The 19,526-nt window shown below is 43.1% G+C and overlaps 1 protein-coding gene across 1 annotated transcript in view; it reads left to right on the forward strand.

Annotated features, from left to right (window-relative positions):
* Positions 1-217: 217 nt before the first annotated feature.
* LOC121860129 (zwei Ig domain protein zig-4-like) overlaps positions 218-19,526 on the forward strand; it is a 30,815-nt gene continuing 11,506 nt past the window's right edge. Inside the window, exons 1-3 of the mRNA XM_042357162.1 lie at positions 218-285; positions 17,094-17,171; positions 17,359-17,410. Coding sequence (XP_042213096.1) covers positions 17,103-17,171; positions 17,359-17,410 — 121 coding nt within the window. The 5' untranslated portion in view covers positions 218-285; positions 17,094-17,102. The remainder of the gene's footprint in view (positions 286-17,093; positions 17,172-17,358; positions 17,411-19,526) is intronic.

Genomic DNA, 19,526 nt, shown 5'->3' on the forward strand with positions numbered 1-19,526 from the left:
CAGTCATGCATAGTAAGTCTGTGTGTTAGACATATAATGAGTTACCTGTACATCACCACTCACCTGTACATCACCACTCACCTGTACATCACCATTCACCTGTACATCACCACTCAGGGTAAATAAGAGGTCGTCCTGCGCAGGTCGCCCTAGCCTAGTGCCACCTGCTACCTATATAAACACAGAGGCGTCAAGAACTTTGTCACTTTCTCTACAGACAAGAGAGCGTCAACACCACAACCCCGTCTCTCACGTGAGTCTTCCTGCTGTTGGCTACTTTTCCAGGTTAGTTAAATTCAGATGTTTTCACTGATAAATCATGCTGTCATAGGTATAATTACTGTATATCTATAATTCGTATATTGGAGTACACTACATGCAGTATATACTTCGTAAACATAGTGACTGTGGTTTATGTGTGTGTGTTTGACAGTTGTATGTACGCGCGTGTGTGTGGATCCAAAACCTGAATTCAAAACACTTTAATAATATTTCCTTTACACTCAGTCGTAACATTTCAATCCTCAACTTAGAAATTCTTCCCAGATATCTGTCGAAACTAAAAGATTCTGTGATTAATCTTGTTTTTTTAGTTTGAACGAGACTTAAATATTCAGCAAGTAATATTAGATCAATATAGTCATAATGTCAAGGTCACAAGAAGATATGAGGTCAGGGAGATGTGTTAGGGGTCACCAGGAGAGGTCTAAGGAGGGGGTTGCGTATAAATGTTGTGACGTGGTATGTGTAGGACCCTCTGAACTGTGTTGTGTTCGTGGATATTATGGCAACATTCGCTACATCTCTCGTCTTGACACCAAAAAGGACATAATGTTGGAGTGTGTGGCCATATGTCTGGTCACACACTGTACATTTATTCTTGTTCACATCTGCTTGAGGAACATACTGCCAATGTGTGTGGCCATATGTCTGGCCACACACTTTATATTTAGTCTTGTTCACATCTGCTTGAGGAACATACTGCCAGAGGTACTTATATCCTAACCTTAGTCTAGCGGTTACAACATCTTGTAATCTAGTGATCTTGTTTCTTGCTCCATTAATTTTTACTTTACTTTTTCTTTTATCCTCTTCACTGATCGGCTCGTTAGCTGCTTGGGCGATCGGTCACGTCTCTGTTACGCACTGTTGGCAAGTACTGGGCATGCACCGGCTCCTGAATGTACCTGAACCCGCTCCAGTGTTGGTCAAGTCTGGTCTTGAAAGAGCTCACACTCGGTGCCGTCACAACACTTTCTGGTAGATTCTTCCAAGAGTTCACAACTCTCACAGTTTTCTGGGCTTCCTGCTTCTTTAACCTTGAGCTGTGACCCCTTGTGGGCAAGCGTCCGCCAGCTCCAGGTAAGGGCACTCGACTGAGTAGTGTTTTGAGATGTTTATACACCTCAGTTAGGTCACCCCTTGCCAAGTCTGTAGTATAAGCTAGGCAGTTGCAGGTGCTTTAATATCTCAGGGGAGTTGAGGTGCCGTAGTGCAGGCATGGCCCTCCTTTGGACATTTTCAATCAACTGACAGTCCCTGGCATATCTCGGGGACCAGACGGGATATACACAACATTGCAAAAGCTGCCTCCCGAAAGCTGGGAATTCTGTACGGATGCTGTAGCTACTTCACTCCTGAGCAGTTGCTCCAAGTATATAAGGGATTCATTCGTCCTAACTTGGAGTACTGCTCTCGTATCTGGGGTGGCTCTTCTTCTGTCCAACTGTTAGATAGGGTGGAATCAAAGGCATTTCGTCTTATTAACTCTCCTCCTTTAGTTTATAATCTTTCTTCCCTTTCTCTTCGCCGCAATGTTGCTTCACTCTCTCTCTTTTACAGGTACGTTAACGGGCAATGTTCAGTGTATTTGGCATCCTGTGTACCGCCGGCAAGGCCGTGGGTTCGTAACACACGTCTTGCCCGCGGTGCCCACCGTTTCTCTGTGGATGTCGGTCACACGAGAATAACCCGTTATAGTGCCTCCTTCTTTCCTCACACAGCCAAACTGTGGAATGCTCTGCCTTCTTCTGTGTTTCCATACTCATGCAATCTGTCTGACAGACCTAGATTGTATTCAACAGCGAGTTTGGTGAGGGCATCAACTGTCATGTTCTCTGAGGCCTATGTGAGAGGGTATCCACAACAGTTTGATCTTGACTAGCGCGTGACAACTTGGGTAGAGGGTGTGAAGGAGAGAGAGAGAGAGAGGGTAATGGTGAGACTGTCAGTGTCATCAACAGATTTAATGGCTGGAGGGATAGATGGTGTGTGTGTGTGTGTGTAGGTTAGGTTACAGTAGGTCAGGTCAGGTCAGGTTATCCAAGGCCAGGTCAAGAAAGGTGTTCGTTGACAGTAAAGTAATAAGAAGGAAGAAAATTGAAACATCTTTGGAATAAAAAAAAAATAAGTGGAATTTTTTTTACAGTGAATCCTCCACATAACGGACTTCCATCTTCATATAATCCGTTAAAAAGAGGTTTCACATCTAACGGACCTTCCATCTAACGGACTTTCTCCTCTATAAAGTTCGCTAATGAGAGGGAGGTATTAGCTTTGATATATTATATACAGTTTATGTTAGTACATTAAGTGTGACGTAGGAAGAGGCACTGTGACGTAGGGAGAGGCACTGTGACGTAGAGAGAGGCACTGTGACGTAGGGAGAGGCACTGTGACGTAGAGAGAGGCACTGTGACGTAGAGAGAGGCACTGTGACGTAGAGAGAGGCACTGTGACGTAGGGAGAGGCACTGTGACGTAGGGAGAGGCACTGTGACGTAGGGAGAGGCACTGTGACGTAGGGAGAGGCACTGTGACGTAGGGAGAGGCACTGTGACGTAGGGAGAGGCACTGTGACGTAGGGAGAGGCACTGTGACGTAGAGAGAGGCACTGTGACGTAGAGAGAGGCACTGTGACGTAGGGAGAGGCACTGTGACGTAGGGAGAGGCACTGTGACGTAGGGAGAGGCACTGTAGGGAGAGACACCAGACGTAGGAGAGGCAAGCACTGTGACGTAGAGAGTCACTGGGGACGTAGGAGAGGCACTGTGACGTAGGGAGAGGCACTGTGGACGTAGGGAGAGGCACCAGACGTAGGGAGGCACTGTGACGTAGGGAGAGGCACTAGACGTAGGAGGCACCGTGACGTAGGGAGGCACTGTGACGCAGGGAGGCACCGTGACGTAGGGAGAGGCACTGGTGACGTAGGGAGAGGCACTGTGACGTGGGGAGGCATTGCATGTAGGGAGAGGCATCAGACGTAGGGAGAGGCACTGTGACGTAGGGGAGGCACTGTGACGTAGGGAGAGGCACTGTGACGTAGGAGAGAGGCACTGTGCGGAGAGAGGCACCAGGACGTAGGAGAGGCACTGTGATGCACGGAGAGGCACTGTGACGTAGAGAGAGGCACTGGGTAGACGTAGAGAGAGGCACTGTGACGTAGGGAGAGGCACTGTGACGTAGGGAGAGGCACTGTGACATAGGGAGAGGCACTGCGACGTAGAGAGAGGCACTGTGACGTAGGAAGAGGCACTGCGACGTAGAGAGAGGCACTGTGACGTAGGAAGAGGCACTGCGACGTAGAGAGAGGCACTGTGACGTAGGAAGAGGCACTGTGACGTAGGAAGAGGCACTGTGACGTAGGAAGAGGCACTGCGTAGATAAAGGTGTGCCAAGGAATGACACAAGCGAGTTAGGTTTCTCACCAGGTATTTCGGAAAGGTGAGAGGGTAGCTTGGTGACACCTGGCCTCTCTCTCTCTCTCTCTCTCTCACGTACACTTTCATCCTACTCTCTCCCCCATCGTACTCAAGTGGTTAAGTCATCGTACTCAAATGGTACTAAAGGGGTTAACTCACCGTACTCATTATCCATACATTCGGATTATCAACACTTTTTCGATTACTTCTTCTTCCGTTTTCTCTTATTTTCTCCATATTCTCCTCTTTATTCATTTACTTAACATCTGTTTTATCTAGACTTATTAACTTCAAGAATACATTGGTACAATATAGTAAGAAAATTAGACGTATTGTATTATCGTCAACATCTTTTCATTGCGTCTATATTTGTCAGGCTGTTGATTGTCATTTGTTTTTTGTTGTTCTCACGTCATTTATTGTTTGTTTATCCGCCATTTGATGAACACAGAGTTTTATAGGTTCTTTAATCTACACATAGTATGATATTATCCTCCCAACCTAACCTAACGACCAGGCTGGCAGGTGCATACTATCTCCCGACGGTAGTGTTGTGTTGGTTATCAGAGGGAGTACACACACACACACACCCACCCTCACACACACCCACCCTCACACACACCCACCCTCACACACACCCACACACAAACACACCCAATCACCTACACTACCCGCACCTCCCTACCAATTTTCAGCACTATATTTAAAACTATCCTCGTAATGTGCCTTAGGTCACACTCGACTTACAGGTCACACTCGAGTTACAGGTCACACTCGAGTTACAGGTCACACTCGAGTTGCAGGTCACACTCGAGTTGCAGGTCATACTCGACTTACAGGTTAGAGAAAATGAGAGGTAAGAAAGCGCCTCCGTTCGTGGATGAAAAGAATTTTATTTCTGCCTGCATTCTTCGGACCCACACACACCCACACACACACCCACACACTCCTGTCAACAAAAGATTCACTTCACTATGTCAAGTGTATCGGTGAGTGACTCAAAGTTCTTAGATGAAACACTTGAAGGAAGAGCACCAAAATAAAGTGAATCACAACTCCACTTTATGACACTTGCAGGACTTTGAAGTGAGGGCCTTAGTATGAGTGGGTATAGAGTGGGGGGAGGGTATAGAGTGGGGAGATAGGGGGGAGGAGGGGGAGGTATAGAGGGGGGGACAGAGGGGAGGGGTATAGAGGGGGGGAGGTAGAGGGGAGGGTAGAGGGGAGGGCAGTGGGGGGGAGGTAGAGGGGACAGAGGGGGAGGTAGAGGAGGAGGTATAGAGGGGTGTAGAGGTGTGGGGGGGTATAGAGGAGGAGGGGTAGAGGGGGAGGTTGGAGGAGGGGAGGTATAGAGGAGGAGGGAGGAGGGGGGAGGGGTAGAGTGGGGGAGGAGTAGAGTGGGGGGGCAGGAGGGGGAGAGGCAGAGGGGAGGGGTATAGAGGGGGAGGCAGAGTGGGCTGGAGGGAAGAGGGGAGGTAAGAGGGGGAGGTAGAGAGGGGGAGGCATAGAGTGGGGAGGCAGAGTAGGGAGGTATAGAGGGTGAGGGCAGAGGAGGGAAGGATTAGAGGCAGAGTGGGGGAGGGTAGAGGGGAGGAGGGGGAGGGTAGAGGGGCAGAGTGGGGAGGTATAGAGGAGGGTAGAGGGGGGGAGGTATAGAGTGAGGGAGGAGGAAGGTATAGAGGGGGAGGTATAGAGTGGAGGTATAGAGGGGGGAGGTAGAGGGGAGGGAGGAGAGGAGGAGGAGGGTATAGAGTGGGGGAGGTATAGAGTGTTGAGGTATAGAGGGGGAGGATAGGGGAGGGGTAGAATGGGGAGGGGTATAGAGTGGGGGAGGCATAGAGTGGGGGGAGGTATAGAGTGGGGGAGGTATAGAGTGGGGGAGGTATAGTGGGGGGGAGGTATAGAGGGGGAGGAGGGGGAAGGCATAGAGGTGGGGGGAGGTATAGAGGGGAGGGGCAGAGAGGGGGGGAGGGTAAAGGGGAGGTATAGAATGGGGGAGGTATAGAGGAGGGAGGCAGAGGAGTGGGAGGAGGTATAGAGGAGGGGAGGGTAGGAGTGAGGGGAGGTATAGAGAGGGGAGGGGAGGCAGGAGGGGAGGGGTAGAGGAGGGGAGGAGGGGAGGTAGAGGGGGAGGGAGGGAGGAGGAGGCAGGAAGGGGAGGTAGAGGGGAGGTAGAGGGGAAGTATAGAGGGGGAGGAGGAGGATAGAGGAGGAGGGTAGAGGGGGGAGGCAGAGGGGGAGGTATAGAGTGGGGAGGCAGAGGTTGAGGAGGAGGGAAGGGCAGAGGGGGAGGAGCAGAGTGGGGGAGGGTGGAGTGGAGGTATAGAGGGGGAGGAGGAGGGGAGGAGTGTAGAAGTGGGGAGGCAGAGTGGGTGGAGGGTATAGAGGGAGGGCATAGATGAGGGAGCATAGAGTGGGGAGAGGGGGAGGTAGAGTGGTGAGGCAGGAAGAGTGTGGAGGCAGAGTGGGGGGAGGGTATAGAGGGGGAGGTATAGGAGGGGAGGGGTATAGAGTGGGGAGAGGGGAGGGAGAGGGGGAGGGAGAGAGGAGGGAGGTATAGAGGAGGGAGGGTATAGAGGAGGAGGGTATAGGAGGAGGGGAGGTAGGAGGAGGGAGGTATAGAGTGGGGGAGGGTATAGAGGAGGTGAGAGAGAGGAGGAGGTAGAGGGGAGGTAGAGGAGGAGGGTAAAGAGGAGGAGGCATAGAGAGGAGGAGGGCAGAGAGGGGAGGGAGAGAGGGGAGGTATAGAGGGGGGAGGGTATAGAGGGGGGGAGGGAGAGGGGGGGAGGTATAGAGGGGTTGAGGGGCAGAGGGGGAGGAGGGGAGGCATAGAGGGGGAGGTCAGAGGGGAGGTATAGAGGGGGAGGCAGGAGGGGGGAAGTATAGAGGGGGGGTAGAGAGGGGGGAGGCAGGAGGGGGAGGTATGGAGGGGGAGGTATAGAGGGGGAGGGTATAGAGTGGGGGAGGGTATAGGAGTGGGAGGTATAGAGTGGGGAGGCATAGAGGGAGGAGGGGGAGGGTATAGAGGAGGGAGGCATAGAGGAGGAGGTATAGATGAGGGGAGGGGGAGGTGATAGAGGGGGAGGTAGAGTGGGGGGAGGTCAGAGTGGGGGAGGGCAAGGGAGGAGGGAGGGTATAGAGTGGGGGAGGGTATAGAGGGGGAGGTATAGAGGGGGAGGTATAGAGTGGGGAGGTATAGAGTGGGGGAGGCAGAGAGAGGGGAGGTATAGGAGTGGGGAGGGGTATAGAGTGGGGGAGGGTAGAGGTGAGGTATAGAGTGGGGGATAGAGGGGGAGGTATAGAGGGGAGGGATGGGAGGGGGAGGGATAGAATGGGGGAGGGCAGAGAGTGGGGGGAGTGCAGAGGTGGGGGGGAGGTATAGAGTGGGGAGGTATAGAGGGGAGGTATAGAGTGGGGGGAGGGCTAGGGGAGGGGTGAGGGAGGGTGAGTAGGGGAGGGTATAGAGGGGGGAGAGTGAGGGGAGGTATAGAGGAGGAGGGTATAGAGGAGGAGAGGAGGAGGTATAGAGGGGAGGTATAGAGTGGGGAGGTATAGAGGGGAGGGAGGAGGGGGGGTAGAGGTGGGGAGGAGGGGGAGGGTATAGAGTGGGGGAGGGCATAGAGGGGTGGGAGGGTATAGAGGGGTTGAGGGTATAGAGGGGGAGATAGAGGGGGGAGGGTAGAGGGGGAGAGGGGGGGTATAGAGGGGAGGAGGGCATAGATGGGTTGAGGTAAGGAGTGGGGGAGGTATAGATGGGTGTAGAGTGGTGAGGGTATAGAGGGGTGGGGGGTGGGAGGGCAGAGTGGGGGAGGGCATGAGGGGGGGGAGTGGGGAGGGGTATAGAGGGGGAGGTAGAGGAGTGGTTGAGGAGTGGGGAGAGGGGTAGAGGGGGGGAGTACAGAGTGGGGGAGGTATAGGGGGAGGGATAGAGTGGGGGGGAGGGATAGAGGGGAGGGGACAGAGTGGGGGGAGGGCATAGAGGGGGAGGAAGGGGAGGGCTGAGGGTATAGAGTGGGGAGGTGGCAGAGTGGGGGTATAGAGGGGAGGGGAGGCAGAGGGGGGAGGGCAGGGGAGGCAGAGGGGAGGGCAGAGGGGGAGGTATAGAGGAGGAGGTATAGAGAGAAGGGTATAGAGGAGGGGAGGGAAGGAGGAGGGGAGGGGTATAGAGGAGGGAGGTAGAGTGAGGAGGGTATAGGAGGGGGAGGGTAGAGTGAGGGAGGTGAGCAGAGGGGAGAGAGAGGAGGGTATAGAGTGTGGAGGGTAGAGTGGGGGAGGAGAGGGGGAGGTATAGAGTGGGGTTGAGGGTATAGAGTGGGGGAGACAGAGGGGAGGCATAGAGTGGTTTGAGTGATAGAGTGGGGAGGTACAGAGGGGGGAGGTATAGAGTGGGGAGTACAGAGTGGGGAGGTATAGAGTGGGGGTGGGTATAGTGGCACTTGCACAGCAGCTTGGACTTTGGAGGTGTGTGTTGGCCTGGAGGTGGGTCACGAGGTACAGAATAGGGAGGAAACTCAACAACCAAACCCCAACCAGAACTTAACCAAACACCACCCAACCAGACCAAACCAGAACCCCAACCAAACAGCACCAGACCACCAAACCCAACACAGAACCAAACAGCACCAGACCAACAAACAACCAGATGCAACAAATCCAGACGTACCAAATGCATCAGATTTAAACCAAACACAAATCAAGACCAACCAAACCTACCAGACGCACCAAACCAACCAACAATCAGACCAACACAACAAACACCAGACCAAACCACCAAACCAACCACCAAACCAACAACAAATAACACACAACCAGACACAAACCAACAACAGCACAGACAACAGCACAGACAACAACAGAAGCAATAACAGACGTACCAACAGTACTAGATGCAACAAATGACCAGATGCAACAAACCAGACCAGAACCACCAAACCAACCAGACTAACACCAGACCACCAACACCAGACACCAACAACAGATGTACCACCAGACACCAACACAACAGACACACAACAGACACACAAAACCAGACGTACTAAACCAACCAGATGTACCAGATAACACCAACAGATGTACCAACCAACCAGATTTACCAAAGCCTACCAGATGTACCAAACCAACCAGATTCAATCAAACCAACCAGACTAACCAAACCAACCAGACCAAACAACCAGACTTAACCACCAGACCACCAGACATGCACAACCAGACACCAACCAGACACAGACACAACAGACACACAATAGACACACAGACAACCAGACAATACCAGATGTCCAACAGAGTAATAAAACCAGATTCCAAACAAACCTAAATCCCAGACGTACCAAACGCCACCAGACATTACAACACGCTTGTGAAATGAGATCAGCAACCACCTGTTTCTGGGGTCATAGCCTGATAGGTCAAAGAGGTGAGAGAGAGGTGGGGGTGACACAGAAGGGGAAGAAGAGGGGGGAGGAAGGGGGAGAAATGGGTGTTATAGTTAGTAAGGGCTTGTAAACAAGAGAAACTATTGGGTAGTTGGTCTGGTGTAGAGTGGTGTCTGGTAACTAAACAGTACTACAGTGGTGAATTTATACAATACTCCAGTTATACAGACAGTGGTGAATTTATACAATACTCCAGTTATACAGTATTACAGTGGTGAATTTATACAATACTCCAGTTATACAGTACCAGTGTGAATTATACAACACTCAGTTATACACAGCTACAGTGGTGAATTTATACAATACCCAGTTATACAGTATTACAGTGGTGAATGTATAACACCTGTTATACAGTATACAGTGGTGAATTTTACTCCTATCAGTATACAGTGTGTGAATTTATAATACTCAGTTATACAGTATACAGTAGTGAATTTACAACACTACAGAGTTACAGTGGTGACAAACTCAGTTATACAGATACAGTGGTGAATTTATACCCAGTTATACAGTACTACAGTGGTGAATTTATACAATACTCAGTTATACAGTACACAGTGGTGAATTTATACAACACTCAGTTATACAGTATTACAGTGGTGAATTTATACAATACTCCGTGTTATACAGTATTACAGTGGTGAATTTATACAATACCTGTGTTATCAGTATTACAGTGGTGAATTTATACAATACTCCAGTTATACAGTATTACAGTGGTGAATTTAACTCACTCCAGTTATACAGTATACACAGTGGTGAATTTATACAATACCAGTTATACAGTACTACAGTGGTGAATTTATACAACACTCAGTTATACAGCACAGTGGTGAATTTATACAATACCAGTTATATAGAGATACAGTGGTGAATTTATACAATACTCAGTTATACAGTATTACAGTGGTAGTTATACAATACTCCGTTATACAGTATTACAGTGGTGAATTTATACAATACTCCAGTTATACAGTATTACAGTGGTGAATTTATACAACACTCAGTTATACAGTACTACAGTGGTGAATTTATACACTCCAGTTATACAGTATACAGTGGTGAATTTATACAATACTCAGTTATACAGTATTACAGTGGTGAATTTATACAACACTCAGTTATACAGTACTACAGTGGTGAATTTATACATTCAGTTATACAGTATTACAGTGGTGAATTTATACAACACCCAGTTATACAGTATTACAGTGGTGAATTTATACAACACTCAGTTATACAGTACAGTGGTGAATTTATACAATACCCAGTTATACAGTATACAGTGGTGAATTTATACACCCAGTTATACAGTACTACAGTGGTGAATTTATACAATACTCAGTTATACAGTATTACAGTGGTGAATTTATACACACTCCAGTTATACAGTATTACAGTGGAATTTATACAATACTCAGTTATACAGTATTACAGTGGTGAATTTATACAACACTCCTGTACAGTATTACAGTGGTGAATTTATACAACACCAGTTATACAGTATACAGTGGTGAATTTATACAATACCAGTTAACAGTATACAGTGGTGAATTTATACAACACTCCAGTTATAGCAGTATTACAGTGGTGAATTTATACAACACTCCAGTTATACAGTATTACAGTGGTGAATTATACAACATCTCGTTATGCAGTATTACAGTGGTGAATTTATACAATACCCAGTTATACAGTATTACAGTGGTGAATTTATACAACTCAGTTAATAATACAGAATTTATACAACACCCAGATACAGTGGTGAATTTATACAACACTCCAGTTATACAGTACTACAGTGGTGAATTATACAATACCTGAAGTTATACAGTATTACAGTGGTGAATTTATACAACACCAGGTAAAAGTATTACGTGGTGAATTTATACAATACCCAGTTATACAGTAATACAGTGGTGAATTTATACAACACTCCAGAGTACAGTATATGTGAATGTGAATAACACTCCAGTTATACAGTATTACAGTGGTGAATTTATACAACACTCCAGTTATACAGTATACAGTGGTGAATTTATACACTACTGTTATACAGTATTACAGTGGATTTACACCTGCTGTGCATACAGTGGTGAATTTATACAACACTCCAGCAGCAGTACAGTGGTGAATTTATACAATACTGTTATACAGTATTACAGTGTAATTTTACAATCTCTCAAGTATCTACAGTGGTAGTATATAACACTCCAGTTATACAGTATTACAGTGGTGAATTTATACAATACTCAAGCAGTATACAGTGGTGAATTATACAATACTCCAATCAGTATTACAGTGGTGAATTTATACAACACTCCAGTTATACAGTATTACAGTGGTGAATTTATACAACACTCCAGTTATACAGTATTACAGTGGTGAATTTATACAACACTCCAGTTATACAGTATACAGTGGTGAATTTATACAATACTCCAGTTATACAGTACTACAGTGGTGAATTTATACAATACTCAGTTATACAGTATTACAGTGGTGAATTTATACAACACTCCAGTTATACAGTATTACAGTGGTGAATTTATACAACACTCAGTTATACAGTATTACAGTGGTGAATTTATACAATACTCCAGTTATACATATTAGTGGTGAATTTATACAATACTCCAGTTATACAGTATTACAGTGATTTATACAACCTCAGTTATATTACAGTGGTGAATTTATACAACACTCAGTTATACAATGTACAGTGGTGAATTTATACAATACTCAGTTATACAGTATTACAGTGGTGGATTTATACAATACTCAGTTATACAGTATTACAGTGGTGTTATACAACACTCAGTTATACAGTATTACAGTGGTGAATTTAACAATACTCCAGTTATACAGTATTACAGTGGTGATTTACAATACTCAGTTATACAGTATTACAGTGGTGAATTTATACAACACTCCAGTTATACAGTATTACAGTGGTGAATTTATACAACACTCCAGTTATACAGTACTACAGTGGTGAATTTATACAATACTCCAGTTATACAGTATTACAGTGGTGAATTTATACAACACTCCAGTTATACAGTACTACAGTGGTGAATTTATACAACACTCCAGTTATACAATTACAGTGGTGAATTTATACAATACTCGGTTATACAGTATTGCAGTGGTAATTTATACACTCCAGTTATACAGTATTATACAGTGGTGAATTTATACAACACTCAGTTATACAGTATTACAGTGGTGAATTTATACAATACTCCAGTTATACAGTACAGTGGTGAATTTATACAATCTCCAGTTATACAATTACAGTGGTGAATTTATACAATACTCCAGTTATACAGTATTACAGTGGTGAATTTATACAACACTCCAGTTATACAGTATTACAGTGGTGAATTTATACAATACTCCAGTTATACAGTATTACAGTGGTGAATTTATACAATACTCCAGTTATACAGTATTACAGTGGTGAATTTATACAATACTCCAGTTATACAGTATTACAGTGGTGAATTTATACAATACTCCAGTTATACAGTATTACAGTGGTGATTATACAATACTCCAGTTATACAGTATTACAGTGGTGAATTTATACAATACTCAGTTATACAGTATTACAGTGGTGAATTTATACACTCAGTTATACAGTATTACAGTGGTGAATTTATACAATACTCCAGTTATACAGTATTACAGTGGTGAATTTATACAACACTCCAGTTATACAGTATTACAGTGGTGAATTTATACAACACTCCAGTTATACAGTATTACAGTGGTATTTATACAATACTCAGTTATACAGTATTACAGTGGTGAATTTATACAACACTCCAGTTATACAGTATTAGTGGTGAATTTATACAATACTCAGTTATACAGTATTACAGTGGTGAATTTATACAATACTCCAGTTATACAGTATTACAGTGGTGAATTTATACAACACTCCAGTTATACAGTATTACAGTGGTGAATTTATACAATACTCCGTTATACAGTATTACAGTGGTGAATTTATACAATACTCAGTTATACAGTATTACAGTGGTAATTATACTCAGTTATACAGTATTACAGTGGTGAATTTATACAACACTCAGTTATACAGTATTACAGTGGTGAATTTATACAATACTCCGTTATACAGTACTACAGTGGTGATTATACAATACTCAGTTATACAGTACTAGTGGTGATTATACAATACTCCGTTATACAGTTACTACAGTGGTGAATTTATACAATACTCCAGTTATACAGTACTACAGTGGTAGTTATACAACACTCCGTTATACAGTATTACAGTGGTGAATTTATACAATACTCAGTTGCACAGTACTACAGTGGTGAATTTATACAATACTCAGTTATACATTACTACAGTGGTGAATTTATACAATACTCCAGTTATACAGTATTACAGTGGTGATATACAATCTCTTATCATCGTGGTGAATTTATACAATACTCCAGTTATACAGTACTACAGTGGTGAATTTATACAATACTCCAGTTATACAGTACTACAGATTTATACAATACTCCAGTTATACAGTACTACAGTGGTGAATTTATACAATACTCCAGTTATACAGTACTACAGTGGTGAATTTATACAACACTCCAGTTATACAGTATTACAGTGGTGAATTTATACAATACTCCAGTTATACAGTACTACAGTGGTGAATTTATACAATACTCCAGTTATACAGTACTACAGTGGTGAATTTATACAATACTCCAGTTATACAGTACTACAGTGGTGAATTTATACAATACTCCAGTTATACAGTACTACAGTGGTGAATTTATACAATACTCCAGTTATACAGTACTACAGTGGTGAATTTATACAATACTCCAGTTATACAGTACTACAGTGGTGAATTTATACAATACTCCAGTTATACAGTATTACAGTGGTGAATTTATACAATACTCCAGTTATACAGTATTACAGTGGTGAATTTATACAATACTCCAGTTATACAGTATTACAGTGGTGAATTTATACACACTCCAGTTATACAGTATTGTAATTTACAACACTCCAGTTATACAGTATTACAGTGGTGAATTTATACAATACTCCAGTTATATAAAATTACAGTGGTGAATTTATCAGTTATACAGTACTACAGTGGTGAATTTATACAATACTCCAGTTATACAGTACTACAGTGTGAATTTATACTCCAGTTATACAGTACTACAGTGGTGAATTTATAACACTCCAGTTATACAGTATTACAGTGGTGAATTTATACAATACTCCAGTTATACAGTACTACAGTGGTGAATTTATACAATACTCCAGTTATACAGTACTACAGTGGTGAATTTATACAATACTCCAGTTATACAGTACTACAGTGGTGAATTTATACAATACTCCAGTTATACAGTACTACAGTGGTGAATTTATACAATACTCCAGTTATACAGTACTACAGTGGTGAATTTATACAATACTCCAGTTATACAGTACTACAGTGGTGAATTTATACAGTACTACAGGTTTAAAGCGCTTGGGAACTTCATGTTTTCTTCTTTCCTTGTTGTTATCAGCATATATATATATATATATATATATATATATATATATATATATATATATATATATATATATATATATATATATATATATATATATATATATATATATATATGTATGTGTGTGTTTTATTTTTTATTTTATTTTTTTTTCATGTAGATCCACAATGAAAACGTGGATAAGATAAATCTTGATAAAATCACACAGGGAAAAGGGAAATAATGGAGTCTTGAAGAAAGACGAAAGTGCTCCATTGTTTCCCTTTTCCCTGTGTGATTTTATCGATATATATGGCGGCTTATTCGCTAGGCCACGGTAGGACGCCACCCTCCGGGAGGCTCCACATTGTCTCACTGTTCAGTCCCCAAAACTTCTTCCATCAATAGTTCATTCACGGTGTATGTAAGTTCCACCTTGTTTTTCACTACAACAGTACAGCAAAGTATATTTTTTTAGCATTAAACTGTTATTATTTTATTGTCTAATCATCACTACATATAACACCACCCATTATCACTACATATAACATCATCCATCATCACTACATATAACACCATCCATCATCACTACATATAACACCACCCATCATCACTACATATAACACCACCCATCATCATCACATATAACACCATCCATCATCACTACATATAACAACATCCATCATCACTACATATAACATCATCCATCATCATTGCATATAACATCATCCATCATCACTACATATAACACCATCCATCATCATTGCATATAACATCATCCATCATCACTACATATAACACCATCCATCATCACTACATATAACACCATCCATCATCACTACATATAACATCATCCATCATCACTACATATAACACCATCCATCATCACTACATATAACACCATCCATCTTCACTACACATAACACCACCCTTCATCACTACATATAACACCATCCATCATCACTACACATAACACCACCCTTCATCACTACATATAACATCATCCATCATCACTACATATAACACCATCCATCATCACTACAGATCGGTAAAGTAGTTTCCGAGATTCTCGTGCGGACACACAAACAAACAAACACACAGAGAGACAAATTTCTTTGTTTTATATATATATATATATATATATATATATATATATATAATCCTGACCTAAGTGTAGCACTCCCTAAAGTCAGCATACGCTCTCCTACCCCACACAACTAAACTGTATTAATGTAATTTAAGCCATACCATACATGTAAGTACGTATAGCGTGAGCAGCACTGAGGCGGAGCTACAGCCAAGCAACCGACCGCTGTCCCTCGTCCACCCGAATGAGTCGTATGTCTGGTAATTCATTTTTACCCAACACTTCACTTTTAACTGCTACATGTAGTTAAAAGTGAAGCGTTGAACATTGCTCCGGGAGCTCCCTTGACTTTGCTACGGGAGCTCGCTTGACTTTGTTTACAAGGAATTTGGGTGAAAGTAGCTGGGATGGGTAGTAGTATATAAAAGATATAAAATAACAAAAGGGCCCCCCTAAAATGGACTTTTGTTCTGGGCCACTAAAAGGGACGCTTGCCCCTGGGGTCCTATGGTCCAAAAATTCAACCCTGATGGACTTCGACTGACGCAACAAACTGATAAGTTTGATATTGAGAAGCTGTGGAGTAAAGTATGGTGGCGTGTTACTACCTCAGTATCCCTCGCTTTAAAGACACGGTCCTTGGTCAACACTGAACCACAACACCAAATAGTCCCACAACAACAGCGACACCCCACGGGCATTTCAGATACTAACAGACACAACTCATACTATCACAAATTAATCCCTTACACCAGAAAATACGAAAATATTAAAAGTATTAAAAAAAAACCTTATCTTTCTCACTCCTTGAAATATTGGAGACAGTGTGTTGTTACTATGTAGGTAGACGCCCAGTGACATGAGACACATACAGTACTTCAGGTTGGATATAGTAATAAAACAGTTGGTTGGGTACAAACATTAATATCGCAACTGTGTTTGTTACAGGTGTGTTGTGGTAATAGTGGTGGTGATATTACAGGTGTGTTCATATTACAGGTGTGTTGTGGTAATAGTGGTGGTGATATTACAGGTGTGTTCATATTACAGGTGTGTTGTGGTAATAGTGGTGGTGATATTACAGGTGTGTTCATATTACAGGTGTGTTGTGGTAATAGTGGTGGTGATATTACAGGTGTGTTCATATTACAGGTGTGTTGTGGTAATAGTGGTGGTGATATTACAGGTGTGTTCATATTACAGGTGTGTTGTGGTAATAGTGGTGGTGATATTACAGGTGTGTTCATATTACAGGTGTGTTGTGGTAATAGTGGTGGTGATATTACAGGTGTGTTCATATTACAGGTGTGTTGTGGTAATAGTGGTGGTGATATTACAGGTGTGGTTGATGATGAAGATCTACCTGGCTTTACCTGTCTTAATGGCCTTGCTACAGACAGTTCCAGCCGTTCCTATGGTAAGTCTCTCTCTCTCTCTCTCTCTCTCTCTCTCTCTCTCTCTCTCTCATATATGAATACCCATTATCTCAAAGTTGAAACCAATTCAAATTAAAGAAACATTCTATTACCATTATTAACTGAACCCAATTATAATGACCTTTGACCTGACATGACCTAACCTTACCTTACCCATTCCCCCACCAGATCCGCAACACATCTCAGAACAACAAAAACAGCAACAACAGCAACAAGAAAGGTATGTACCAAACCCAAGCCTTATTCATGAAACTCGAAACACAACGAACCATAATACACCAAACCACTTCATTACAGTCTGTTTATCATTGCATTTCAACACTTGGAAGATAAAATGTAAATACTAAAACTCAAAATGATTTAAACAAATAAAATATATCTCCTTCCAGAACCTAAATATCGAGAATAATTGAAGTTTTTTCCTGTTAGTTTGTAAAGTTTTCGCATTTCAGGGGGATCTGCTTACCTGTTTTCACCTAATTAGATTTGTAAACTACTTCTACTAGCCGATTATTACCTGCCTAGATTTGGCCATTATTATCCCAGCTTGATTTATCTCTTGTTGTCCTAGCTGAAGTAACTAATTCTTGGCTTAGCTGAAGTAACTAATTCTTGGCTTAGCTGAAGTAACTAATTCTTGGCCTAGCTGAAGTAACTAATTCTTGGCCTAGCTGAAGTAACTAATTCTTGGCCTAGCTGAAGTAACTAATTCTTGGCCTAGCTGAAGTAAATAATTCTTGTCCTAGCTGAAGTAAATAATTCTTGTCCTAGCTGAAGTAACTAATTCTTGGCCTAGTTGAAGTAACTCATTCTTGGCCTAGCTGAAGTAACTAATTCTTGGCCTAGCTGAAGTAACTAATTCTTGGCCTAGCTGAAGTAACTAATTCTTGGCTTAGCTGAAGTAAATAATTCTTGTACTAGCTGAAGTAACTAATATCTAGATTGACTTGCCTAATTCAACAAGGAGATACTCACCTAACCATTTTCCTCAAAGGGTTAAACCATCATCATCAAAGGGTTAAACCATCGTCCTCAAAGGGTTAAACCATCGTCCTCAAAGGGTTAAACCATCATCATCAAAGGGTTAAACCATCGTCCTCAAAGGGTTAAACCATCATCATCAAAGGGTTAGACCATCATCATCAAAGGGTTAAACCATCGTCATCAAAGGGTTAAACCATCGTCATCAAAGGGTTAAACCATCGTCCTCAAAGGGTTAGACCATCATCATCAAAGGGTTAAACCATCATCATCAAAGGGTTAAACCATCATCATCAAAGGGTTAAACCATCATCATCAAAGGGTTAAACCATCGTCATCAAAGGGTTAAACCATCGTCCTCAAAGGGTTAGACCATCATCATCAAAGGGTTAAATCATCATCATCAAAGGGTTAAACCATCGTCATCAAAGGGTTAAACCATCATCATCAAAGGGTTAAACCATCGTCCTCAAAGGGTTAGACCATCATCATCAAAGGGTTAAACCATCATCATCAAAGGGTTAAACCATCGTCATCAAAGGGTTAAACCATCATCATCAAAGGGTTAAACCATCATCCTCAAAGGGTTAAACCATCATCATCAAAGGGTTAAACCATCGTCCTCAAAGGGTTAAACCATCATCATCAAAGGGTTAAACCATCGTCATCAAAGGGTTAAACCATCGTCCTCAAAGGGTTAGACCATCATCATCAAAGGGTTAAACCATCATCATCAAAGGGTTAAACCATCGTCCTCAAAGGGTTAAACCATCATCTCAAAGGGTTAAACCATCGTCCTCAAAGGGTTAAACCATCATCATCAAAGGGTTAAACCATCATCATCAAAGGGTTAAACCATCGTCCTCAAAGGGTGAAACTATCTCACGTGCCGATATACCCAGTAGTTAGCGAGGTATACCCAGTAGCTAACGAGGTATACCCAGTAGTTAAGGAGATATGCCCAGTAGTTAACGAGATATACCCAGTAGTTAACGAGGTATACCCAGTAGTTAACGAGATATACCCAGTAGTTAACGAGATATACCCAGTAGTTAGCGAGATATACCCAGTAGTTAACGAGGTATACCCAGTAGTTAACGAGTTATACCCAGTAGTTAGCGAGATATACCCAGTAGTTAGCGAGATATACCCAGTAGTTAGCGAGATATACCCAGTAGTTAACGAGTTATACCCAGTAGTTAGCGAGATATACCCAGTAGTTAGCGAGATATTCCCATTAGTTAACGAGATATACCCAGTAGTTAGCGAGATATACCCAGTAGTTAGCGAGATATACCCAGTAGTTAACAAGTTATACCCAGTAGTTAGCGAGATATACCCAGTAGTTAGCGAGA

Source organism: Homarus americanus, unplaced genomic scaffold (genome assembly GCF_018991925.1).
Source record: "Homarus americanus isolate GMGI-L3 unplaced genomic scaffold, GMGI_Hamer_2.0 scaffold5831, whole genome shotgun sequence".
In the NCBI taxonomy this organism is placed as follows: Eukaryota; Metazoa; Arthropoda; class Malacostraca; order Decapoda; family Nephropidae; genus Homarus; species Homarus americanus.